The sequence below is a fragment of the Heteronotia binoei genome, chromosome 15 (assembly GCF_032191835.1).
Source record: "Heteronotia binoei isolate CCM8104 ecotype False Entrance Well chromosome 15, APGP_CSIRO_Hbin_v1, whole genome shotgun sequence".
Taxonomy (NCBI): domain Eukaryota; kingdom Metazoa; phylum Chordata; class Lepidosauria; order Squamata; family Gekkonidae; genus Heteronotia; species Heteronotia binoei.
The window spans coordinates 50,651,537-50,664,124 of NC_083237.1; the positions used below are offsets into that span (position 1 = coordinate 50,651,537).

A 12,588-nucleotide genomic window follows, 5' to 3' on the forward strand; every position below is an offset into this window, starting at 1 on the left:
GGAAGCTCACTGAGTGACCTTGGGCCAATTGCAAGCTGTCTCAGCCTAAGCTGCCATAAGCCGCTCTCATAAGCTATGTTGGATCCCCATTGAGAGGAAAAATGGGAAATAAATATGCAGGTTAGCGCTGATGTCCTGATCAACAGGCGACGGGAACTGCCGAGACTTAGTCCTGTCTGGAAGTACTCTAAGCTTACAACCTTTTAGCAAGATGGGTAGCTGCGTTAGTCTGTCTGTAGCGTAGAAAAGAGCAAAAGTCCAGTAGCCCCTTAAAAGATTAACTAAATTTGTGGCAGGGTAGGCGCTTTCGTGAGTCACTTCTCTTCTTTACAGTGTTTTAGCAGTAATTTGTGGGCAGCTTGTTCTATCTAGAAGGAAGCCCTGTGCACATGCTCAGAAAAATGGCTGTGTTGTTTATGTACTTTGGCTATTAAAGGAGGAAAAGGCAGGATAACTTGGTCCCATCTATGCCCAGCTGGATCTTACTCTGCCTATAGCTTTATAAGGGGATTAAATAGATTTGTGGAGGACAGATCAGTCAGTGGCTGTTAGCCATGGTGACAAAAGCGAACCTCCACATTCAGAGGCAGTCAGCCTCTGAATCATAGCCAGGAGGCAACATTGGGGGAAGGCCTCAGCCTCTATGTCCTATTGTTGTCTGTCTAAAAGAACTGGTTGCCCACTGTGCGAGGCAGGATGCTGGACCAAATGGACCATTGGTCTGATCCAGTAGGCCTCTTCTTATGTTCTTACCCAGCAAGAAATCTATCCATGACAAAAGGGCAAAGACCCCAAGAACTGGGCAGTGGGCTGACAGTTTCAGGTGCTTCCACCTGTACACACCTGGACATGCAGCATGAGAGACATTCACCAGAACTTCCTGCTGTTCTTTGAGTGGTAGCAAAAAGCTAAATCTGTAAGTGCCTAGATGCAATCAGCATCATGAAGAAATATAAGCTTTTCCTGCATGCTTCCTTCCCCCTTCAAGCTGCAATTTGAAGATTGTGTGATGAGAAAAAGGAAGTTTTTTTCTTGTAAAAAGCAGGGATGCTGTCATTGTACTTGTTCCTACTTCATTTACTGATTCAGTTTGGGACTTTTTACTGACTTATCTGGACAGCTCTGTCTCACTGCCCCGCCCTTTAAATTTCCTTTTCCTCCTTTGGCAAAAATACAGAATTAGATCTGCAAGCTGGCCTGACTTGAGGCTGCAGTCCCAAATCTGCTTCCTCCTGAGTAGGTGTGCTTAGGATTGCTCCTAAAATGTTCCAGAGACTCAGCTGAGAAACTGAGAGCTGAGTCTTGATTCAAACAGGGTTGCCCACGAGACTGGAGAAAAATGTCCTGCCCCTTTAATAGAAGCTTCATGTGTGGAAATTAATAGTCGAAGCTTTTTATGACAAGGAATTAAATCTAGGGCTGCCAAGCTCCTGCCAGGGGTGGGGAATCCCTCGCCCTGGAGGACCACAACCCACTGGCAGGGAGCAGACTGCTGGGGGGGATCCTTGCCCCCGAAGAGTCCCATCGGCACATGCCATCCCCAGCATGATGACATCACCCGGAAGTGATGTCCTTATGCCTGGGATATCACACTGGGGATGCTCTAGGACTTGAGGTAAAAACTCTATGGTACCATAGAGTTGTATTGTGAGTCCTAGAGTGTCCTTGGCACAACATCCCTGTCGCAATGATGTCACTTCCGGATGATGTCATCAAACCCAGGCTTCGCGCACATGAGGAACAAGTCCCCTGCTGCTGTGGCGGAGGGACTTGGCAACCCTAATCCAGGAGAGGGTGGGATTTGGAAAGGGGAGGGGCCTCAGCATGGTCCAATGCCATAGAGTCCCCACTTCAAAGTGGCTATTTTCCCCAAGGGAGCCAGCTGGAGATAGTTATAGAAGCAAGAGGTCTCCAGGTCCCACCAGGAGTCTGGCAACCCTAGCGGAGACTGTTCTCTTTGGGAAGGCTGAGCTGGAGACAGGCTGCAGCCAGAGGAGTCCCTCACCAAGGAGGGGTAAGTCCTTTTGGAATAATAGGAAGGGGACATCTAGTTAGACGTGTCAGGGCTTTCATTTCTTTATACCAACCTTTACTATTTTCTATATTCACTGTGCACTAAACATTTTATTACCCACTTGTTTGTTATTGTTATTATAAACTTCTTGTTGTTAAACTTCCTGAGTCTGCACGCCTCTTTGGTCACAGAAAGAAAAGGCTTTATTAAGAAGGAAGACAAGGGGTTGGGTTGGTGCTCGGGACCCTCCCAGACAGACCCATACCAGAGTGGTGACAGCCAGTAAAGGTAGTGGTTCGATTCCCCATTCCTCCGCATGCAGCTGCTGGGTGATCCTGGGTCAGTCATAGTTCTCACAGAGCTCTCTCAGCCCCACCTACCTCACAGGGTGTCTGTTGTGGGAAGAGGAAGGGAAGGAGATTGTAAGCTACTCTGAGGGAAGGGCAGGAGATAAATCCAATTTCCTCCTCTTCTTCTTTCTCCTCTTCCCACCTCCCCGTGAAGCTCCTGCAATTACGGGCATTGTGTTAGTGGGAAAAGACATCCCTCTCACCCTTCGTGTGATCTAATGCCTCCCTTCGTAGTTGACTTGGTTAAACCTCTTGGTATATGTCTCTTACTGTGCTAGTCATGGATCACACCTAATGATAATTACCTAATAGTAATTTTTTGGGAGTAACCTGCATAATATGTATAGAATATATTTAGGCAGGAATTAATATATATGACATAATTTTTTAAAATAATATAAGTATTTTTTGATTGATTGTATCTTGATGCTCATCTTGACCTCTCTTCTTGAATAGAGAATGGTTAGCATTAGTTACATTTATGTAACTTAATGTCCTTCCTCGATATTTATTATATGTATTTAAAGTGCTAGTTTATAACTTGTTTTTAATAAGATTAATTAATTGTATACACATATTAATATTGATATTTACTAGTTTACTTCAAAAATTAATTAAAAATGTTAATGGATAAGTGTGGTCTGACACCATTGTAGCTGAAGGACCACTTTCTCCCATATGAATCTGCCTGCTTGCTCATGTCTTGCTCTGGTCAGCATCACTGCTTGTAAGAGGTTCAGGGCAGGGTGACCAGAGAGGGCCTTATCGGTAAGATCTTCCCAGGTTTGCCCTCACCTGGATAGCCCAGGCAAACCTGATCTTGTCAGATCTCGGAAGTTACAATGTAAACGGGACCACGGAGGAGAGACTAAGCCATAACAAAAAGAAAGAACTCTCCCTGTAAAATGCAATTTTAATTTGTTGTGAACAATAAGTACCAAAATACAAAGTGAATATTATCTGTACATGTCACCAAGTTAAAACCTCATAAGTTACTCAATGCTCCTACTGTCCTTATGCGGCTGAAAGCCACTAAATTACATTCAGTCCAGTATTAAAAATAGGTGGTCCAACGGAGAACCGGACCGCTTTGCAACCCGTTTTGGATCTCAAATCCTTCTTCTAGGGACCATTCTTATGAGTATTGTACAGTTTTCCAGGTCCAGTAGTTCCAAATGAATTCCTAGCTTTCTCTAATTAGCACGTATAATAGTGGGAACGCCATAGCACTTATCAGCAATGCAGGCGTCCTTATCAGCAATGCAGGGTCGTTACAGTGAGGATAAAATAGACAAGAAAATGATGTTGTAAGCAGTGTTCCCTCTAAGCTGAGTTAGTGTGAGCTAGCTGGCAGATTTTTAGCCTCCAGCTCACACATTTTTGTCTTAGCTCAGAAAATAGGGCTCCAGAGCACACTAATTGAGGCAGTAGCTCACAACTTTAATGCCAATAGCTCACAAAGTAGAATTTTTTGCTCACAAGACTCTGCAGCTTAGAGGGAGCATTGGTTGTAAGGTACTTCAGATCACACGACTTCTATTGAACCTATGCCATTTGATTCATCAAGATCAGTATTGTCTATTCAGACTGGCAGCAGATCTCCGGGTTCTCAGGTACAGGTCTTTCACATCACCTGATGCTTTTAACTGGAGATGCTGGGCATTGAAAGTGGGACCTCTGATGTTCTGCTGCTGAGCCATGGCCCCTTCCCATTAGTATGGTAAAAGCATCATTTTACGTGGTGTGTGCATTCATTCATGCCATGGTCAAGTCAGAGATTGTTGACACGTAAGAATTCAGGAAGATGCCTTACCCTGAGTCTGGCTAGTCTTGCTGTGGTTTTCCAGGGTCTCGGGTGAAGGTCTTTCATATCATCGAATCCTTTTAGATGGCAATGCTGAGAACTGAACTCTACACCTTCTGCATGCAAAGCGGGTGTTCTTATGGGAAGATATCAGATGCCTCTAGATGAGCTTAGCGTTGCACTGTATTGTATTGTTGCACTGTACTGTTTTTCATTGCTTATATTGTTACTGTTTAAAATAGTTTTATTCATGGCTTTTTTTTGTAGCAGGAATTCCTTCACATATTAGGCCACACACCCCTGATGTAACCAATCCTCCAAGAGCTTACTGTAGGCCCTGTAATAAAAGCCCTGCAAGCTCTTGGAGGATTGGCTACATCAGAGGGGTGTTGCCTTATATGCAAAGGAGTTCCTGCCACACAAAAAAAGCCCTGGTTTTATTTATTGATGTGTTGGTGCATGTTGTACACTGCCCTGAGCCCTCCGGGGGAGGGCGGGTTATAAATTGAATCAATCAATCAGTCCCTCCCCTCCCCCCTGCACCCCGGCTGTGCTCCCACCATGAAGTTCACTCCTCTGGGTCCCCATCGAGGAGAAAAGCAGGGTTTAAACATCTAAATAAATCAATAAGTTCAAACATGGTGAGTATTTTAAACCAAGTATTGCATGTTACTACTTTTTTGCTGCTTAACTGTAGAAGAAGATGAAGATATTGGATTTAGATCCCGCCCTCCACTCCGAATCTCAGAGACTCAGAGCCGTTTCAGATCTCAATCTCCTTTACCTTCCTCCCCCATAACAGACACCCTGTGGGTGGGTCTGAGAAGACTCTCACAGCAGCTGCCTTTTCAAGGACAACCTTTGCCAGAGCTATGGCTGACCCAAGGCCATTCCAGCAGGTGCAAGTGGGGAATCAAACCCGGTTCTCCCAGATAAGAGTCCACACACTTGACCACTACACCAAACTGGCTCTCCCTGTAGTGCAGGGGCGGCCAAATTTGCTTAATGTAAGGGTCACACAGAATAAACATCAGATGTTTGAGAGCTACCAAACATGAACAAATACCACATACACACACATCTTTATTAAAACTTTTAATATTTTCTTTGCACAGAAAGATAAAATGCATATGTATGCACTTTACAACGTGACCATGCTAGGAGGAGACTTTAAAAAAAAATGGGAATAACAATCCCCATAAAACCAGCATAGGGAAAGGTTAGGGAATTATTTTTTGGCATCATTGGGAGAAGGAAACACACATGTACCATATAAATCACTGACCACCGCTTGCACTATTATGCATCTCTCTTTGCCTTGACACCAAGGTTAGTATATATAGCTCCTACAAAAGCTATAAAACTAACAGGGAACCCTGCACTGCCCTCTTTAGCTCTGTTCCTTCTTCAGGTGGCTCCCCTGGCTCCTGTGCTCTCCTTCTCTGCTCTAGGTCTCTAGGTGACCTCTGTGGTGGTGAAGAGGTTGCATGCCTGCCTTTTCCCCCCTCCTTCCCCGATTCACACACAATGAAAATAGTCGCCTACCTATGGGTCAGCACTCAGAGGCTGATTGAGGTCCCAATGCTAAGCATGCTTACTTGAGAGTAGGCTTGCATTAAGTTCCTCCTTGACCTCTAGAAGCCACGTAATGTGTGTGAAAGAGCCACTCGTTTGTTCTTGTGTTATACAGAAGACTGTCAGACTAGGATCTGGGAGACCAGCATTTGAATCTCCACCCTGCTGTGGAACAAGTTCACTTGAACCAGTTGTACTCTCTCAGTCTAGCCTACCTCAAAGGGTTGTTGTGAGGGTAAAATGGAGGAGAGGAGAACAATGTGAGCCACTTTGTGTTCCCACTGGGGCGGAAGTTGGGGTATCAATGAATAAACTAAGAAAAATGACCTTGCTTTCTTTGATGTTTTAGTTCATTGGGTTATCAGATTAAACTGTTTTTGATGCCACCCGGCCCTGGTTAGGCCAGGCAAACTCAATCTCGTCAGATCTCAGAAACTAAGCAGGGCTGACTCTGGCAAGTACCTGGATGGGGGACCCCCTTGGAATATCAGCAGTCGGGATGCAGAGGCAGGTAGTACAAGCCCCCTCTCTGAAAAACGTCCTAGCCCCACTAGGGGTCGCCAGAAGTCATCATGATTCCAGGCCAGCGAGCGCACGCGCACGCACACACACACAAAAATACCGCAACTCATCCAATGAGATACCCAGAATGAGAATGGCGCTGGCACTTTGCATGATGCACATGGAGATGTTCAGTTCCATTACTGTGCCAGGGCTGCAGAGGCGGCTCCTGTTCCCAGTAATAGTGCAAGGGGAGGGGACTGCACAGGCCACATTGTGCCCCATGGTGATTTCCTCCTGCATGCACAGCTCTGCAAACAGCGGATCGTGCCCCTCGATCGCTTCAGAGGCTTCTTTATCCGCCCATGTGGTAGAAATAAGCTGGGTTTTGCTGGTCCAGCGGGGCCGTTGTCATTCTTAAATGACACTTGCAAAAAAAGGCCTAAAACAATACTTAGCATTTGCACAGCACTCCGACGACATTATCGCAGTAATCTGTATGAAAACCCAGCCAGGTTAGTCACCATGACTATCCCCACATCGCACATGTTGGGACTGAGGCTCAGCAGTATTTTTGGTGCATTAAGGAAGATTTGGAAACAGAATAAAAAGACTGACATTCTCTTAGGGGAGCCAGTGAGAGGAAAGGTTCGCTAAGGGATGGAAACGTGCCCAGAATTGCACGGGAATGGTCTGTGGCAGAGTCAGGAGGACTTTCCTGCTTTGCACCTGAAGGCCTTCCCTTCAGCCTCTTCCCTTCCATCTTTCTCCCCTCCCCACCTAGTCATTCCACTCAATGCCATCCCTTGCTTCGTTTCCAGGAATACAACATGTACGGCTGGTGGGTCGGAGAGCTGAACAGCGTGGTGGGGATTGTCCCAAAGGAATACCTCATGCCAGCCTACGATGTGGAAGACGTATGAGCAACAGGTAGAACCGAAGACTTGTTTCAAGGTGGGGGTGAGGTGGTAAGAAGGCAGTGCTTTTGGGAGGGGATGATTTAGGGTACGATGGCCTCCCATGAGAAAGTTCTCCTGAGTAAGCCTTCTTCCATGCTCCCATAGAGCTTGTGTTTGTTCCAGTGGGGCCTGTGCTGCGCTTGTCATTTGGGTGTGTCATGGCTCAGCTTTGTCTGCTTTCGCTTAGCTGCCTCCTAGTAAGATAGGGTCACCAGCCTCCAGCTGGGACCTGGAGATCTCCTGGTATTACTGTTGCTCTCCAGACTATAGAGATCAGATGCCCTGGAGAAAATGGCTGCTTTGGAAGGGGAATTCTAGGGCATTGCACCCTGTTAACGCCCCTCCCCTCCCCAAACCCTGCCTTCTCCAGGCTTCACTCCCCAAATCTCCAGGTATTTCCCAACCCAGAGCTGGCAACCCTATGGTAAGACTGCATAGCAATACACAGTGGGATGCTCAGACCTACAGGAGGAGTCTTGCCCCCTGCATCCCCACCATGCTGTGACACAGACCTTGAAATCTCCTTCCTCTGCAGTTTAGTATCTTGCTAGAGCCAGTTTATGCATCAGCTGGCAAGTCTCCCTTCAGGGATGAATTGGAGTCAATTCAAGAGCACTTTAAGGGGATTGAAGCACATTGTGCTCTTCTGTTCCTAACCACCAGGAGGTGGTGCTGTTTCTATGATAAAGAACGCTGTTAATACAACAGACAATCCAAAAGGAGGACATGAAGCCCTAAAAGAGTGGAAATCTGGCAGCGAGGGAGAGGAGGAGGCTCAGCAGTTGCTTGCCTGTTCTGTGTTTAACGTGATGTTTGAGATTCCTGAATCTCTAAATATAGAGGGACCCCCCCACCCCCAATCTGGCTTTGTCCAGGCCAGAGAGAGAGAGAGCGCAATGATGCTTCCCTTGTCAAATTCTGTCATTGTTTAATCTAGCCAGGGGCTTGTCAGCGTGCCTGATGAAGAGATCTGTGTCACTCCGAAAGCTTGCGTCTTCCTGATTCCAAGAGCATCAGGCCTTATAAAAGATGTGTATCTTAGCTATCTCTTAAACGTCATTAAGATTCCTGGGCTGGCTTCTGTTGACTCAGGGGACAGGAGGCTGTGGGAACATTCATCCGGCTTTAATTCAGCACTACTAGAACTGCAACTAGAATAATAGAATCATAGAGTTGAAAGGGACCTCCAGGGTCATCTAGTCCAACCCCTGCACAATGCAGGAAACTCACAAATACCTCCCCCTAAATTCACAGGATCCTCATTGTTGTCAGATGGCCATCTAGCCTCTGTTTAAAAACCTCCAAGGAACTACAAAGGGGATTGTATACATTTTGAGTACCAAGGATGACATGTGCTCCACAGCCCTGCCTTTTGTCTGGAAAACTAGGTCCCTTAGCCTAAATGTGCCAAGAATGCTTCTGAGTAATGGTGAAGGGGAAGCGTTTTATGCATGCTCTGAGCTTTATTATTCATCGCATGTTATAAGATATGTGAGCCCAGTCAATGAAAATAAGTGGTGTGGGTGAAACAGCTCACGTGAAACAGCAGAAAACTCTAGGAATGATACAGGAGTGAGACAAGCAGCTGCACCGTTGAAGGGTCTGGCACAAAGGCACAGCAGAGTCTCTGTGGTTGAAATTCCCCCCATCCGCCTGGGCTAAACCAGGAGGAATATTGTCTCTGGCTCCATCTTCTGGCCTCTCCAGTCTGCTGAAGGGAGTCAGGAAGTGCCCTGCACTGGGAGAAAGAATGGAGAGGCACAGAAGTGAATTCTGAGATCAGAACAGAACAAAATCCAAGCAAGTTCAAACCTCCCAGGAGGCAGATGGAGACAGGCAGTTTGTCTGTAGCCGTCAAAAAGAGCAAGAGTCCAGCAACACCTTCAAAACTAACAAAATTTGTGGCAGGGTATGAGACTTTGTGAGTGACTCACGAAAGTTCATACCCTACCACAAATGTTGCTAGTCTTTAAGGTGCTGCTGGACTCTTACTCGTTTCCCAGGAGGGAGGGGGCATATTTATAAGGTGGGTGGGAGGGAGAAGGAGGAATAACTGGTTGAGGCAGCAGTTAAAGAGTTAGGAGCTGTGGATGATAATCAGCCACTGTGGTTTGAAAGGGCCACTTTGTTGAAAGGGCAGACAGCTTTGGACATGAAGGCATCGAGTGATCCAAGGAGCAGAGAGATGGGGGACATCTGGGCCTGTGAACTTGCACACACTGCAGATCCCAGGCCTGTACTCCTAGTTGCTCCCTACTTCAGTCAACTAGGATAAGCAGTGCCCTATGTGTGTGATCCCATCCCTGGTACGTAACTTGTGGCTCCCTTGTTCAAAAAAGCTGACCGCCACTGTTGCATTCATCACAAGCAGGGTGCAGCAGGGCCCCTTCCCTACAGAAAACATGCCACTCAGTCCTTCTCAGATCTTTAATCCTCCTTCCTGATGGAAAAGCAAGGTGGGGGGCTTAGGGATCTTTCTGAACCAAAATTGACAAGACTCAGTACATGTTTGCAACGGGGCCTCAATGCAGTGGAGCCTAGTATTGAGGCTGAGGCACCCTTAGTCTTTCAATGCAGCATCTCCCTCCAAGCCTACTTGTTGGGCTGTCAATAACTCTTGCCTCTTTAGACCACGCAGCACGGAGAAGAGTAAAGGGCAGTATCTAGTAACCATCGCCTGTTTATCATATTTCCTCCCATGTAAATAGAATTCATCTTTTTTGTTGTTGTTCATTCTTAGATCCCCGGGGGTCCCATCTCTTCCCATCGCTCTGTTTTGCTGACCTAACAGATCTGCTTCCCAGAAGCCTCTTTGCTACTCCTAAGACACACATGCACACCAGGAGACGTGCGTATGCTTCTTAGCCCACACCAGGAATCTTACAAAAGCAGTACCCTTTCTCTCATTCCTTTTAGTCCTCTTCACACTGAGATGTACGTCCCAAATGTTGCTTTTCCACTTCCTCTGTCCAGTTTCATCCAGCCCATGCTCTTCATCTGGAAATTTGCTATTGCCTAAAGTGGTTGGAATTGCCAAGTGTGTAGTATTTAGGAAATTCTTTTCCCCAGAACATTCAAAAGGAATCAATGAGTTTGATGAGACTCCAGAATAAACACTTTCGTTGTTCTCATGATTGCAAATTGTTTATTGTGCTAAAGGTTTTTTAAAGTCAGACCATCCAAATAGTATCGCTTTTAGCCGAGGCTCATTACATCTAGTGCAGTTGTTAGAATAAAGTAGTTACCCAAATAAAAGATGACAATCCAAGCTGAAGAGATTCCGGTATGATCCTCAGTACCGTTAGGTATGAATATAATCAGTACTGTATAAGGGTGAAAGATCATTGAAAGGCAGCTGAGTTCCCAAGTATCTTGGTGGATGTGAACAGAGGCCAGAAAGAAAAGGCTTCCCTAGCTTTCAAACAAAATTTAGTGGCCAGCAATGCTTAGGTTTCAGGACCAAATTAAATAAATGTTATTTTATTTGTTGCTGCCTCATCAATTAATGGAGGAGGAGAGTTGGTTTTATACCCCACCCTTCGCTACCCAAAGGAGTCTTGGAGAGGGTTACAATCTCCCTCCCTTCCCCTCCCCACAACAGGCAGCCTATGAGGTAAAGTGGAGTTGAGAGAGTTGAGAGTTGTGCGAGGCTCGCCCTTCCCTCCCTGCCAGCCTTATGTAACACAGACTGACCCAAGGTCACCCAACTGACTTCATGTATAGGAGAAGGTGGGGAATCAAACTCACTTCTCCAGATTAGAGTCCACCGCTCTTAACCACTATACCAAACTGGAGACAGGAGTGCATTATAAGATAAATGTTAATAGCCATACAAGCATCCACTGGCACAGTGAGTTAGCTTGTTGGATTAAGCCTGGGGAGACCAAGGTTCAAATCCTTGTCCGCTGTGAAACTCGTCAGATTACCTTGGGTCAGCCTGTCATGGTCTGACCTACGTCACAGGGTTGTTGTGAGGATAAAATGGATGCGGGGAGAACCCTACATGCTATCCTGGGCATATTAGAACACATGAGCACATGAAGCTGCCTTATATTCCAAGGTCTCAAGCAGATGCCTTTCACATCATCTTCTACTGATCCTTTTTGCTGGAGATGCTGGGGATTGAACCTGGGACTTTCAGCATGCAAAGCAGAGGCTCTGCCACTGAGCCACAGCCCCGCCCCAAGGTTAGGATCAGAATGTGGCCAATAGAGCCAGTTCCCTGCAAAACAGGCCTGCACAACTTGTGAATGGCAGGCTTGACCTTTGCAGATGAGTCATGTACTGTTATCTGCCAAATGCTTGAAAGATTCCCATGGAGCTGGCAGGAGGTTTCACTAACACACCTCCTTCCCAATTCATCGCCATTCATGGTGGGTGGCCAGCAGCTAACTGTGTCCATCACAAGTTCTTCAGCACCTTCTAATGAAAAATCCATACAACTTAAAGTACACCTGTTTAGTGTTTTCATGAATAATTCATTTTTCTTACGATCCTGTCTTTTGGTTCCAAAACACTGAAGCTAATGAAAGCCAGATTTGGTTTGCCTCTGTTGTAACCATTCAGTGCAATGCACCATTTTAAGCATTTACTAACCAGGGTCTGTTTTCCAAAAAAGGAGGTGCCAAGGCTCAAACTGTCCTGAAATTCATACCCTCTGCCTGGGGAGCCCTTCTGTTCCACGTGTGGACGCTGGCTGTAGTAGTACAAATGTTTGTACAAATGATCTCAATACAACAAACAAACTTTGTATTGCTTCCTCATTGTTACATGTGTTTAGTTTTTCTGTCCCAAGGCTGAGGATTTGCACTAAGCACATGCTCTGGGCCTGTGGGGAGGCATAGCTCACAGTGAGCCCATTTCCTAACACCACATCTTGGGGGAGAGCATGTCACTCATTCCCTGCAAACACCTGGATCTCTGGGATTATAAAGATGATGTTGCCCTTGCCTTCCAAGACTCTGGATCTAGCTGTGTTGGTTTTACTAAATTGCACCTCCTGTGTGTGACAAATCAGAGCTATGAGACCACCGGCCATCTGCCAAGCAGCGATGCCAGCTAACGGGAAGCCATTTCTTCCCTCAGCATTTCAGGTGTAGAGGTTGTTAAAGCCACAAGGTGGCAGTAGTGAACTGCTCACCTGGAATATCCAAATCCCAAAACCGGGACGTAACCTGGAGCTCTTCCCAGATTCCGCAGGAAGAGTTTTGTCACAAGGTGAAGATTTCCGTTTTTTATGCTGAGAAACATAATGGACAAGGCACGTGGATCAGAACCTGAAATGGGCAGTTTGCTTAAAGCGTGTTGAATTACATAAGAGTTCAGCAACCTGGCTGCGTGTGTGTGTGTGTGTGTGTATAAGAGTTTCCCCCCCTGACCATTCCC

General features: G+C 46.2%; 1 protein-coding gene across 1 annotated transcript in view; it reads left to right on the plus strand.

Moving 5' to 3' along the window:
• The window catches only part of SKAP1 (src kinase associated phosphoprotein 1), a 458,105-nt gene extending 447,771 nt beyond the window's left edge, over positions 1-10,334 (plus strand). Inside the window, exons 11-12 of the mRNA XM_060255237.1 lie at positions 7,066-7,174; positions 9,944-10,334. Coding sequence (XP_060111220.1) covers positions 7,066-7,167 — 102 coding nt within the window. The 3' untranslated portion in view covers positions 7,168-7,174; positions 9,944-10,334. The remainder of the gene's footprint in view (positions 1-7,065; positions 7,175-9,943) is intronic.
• Positions 10,335-12,588: the final 2,254 nt, after the last annotated feature.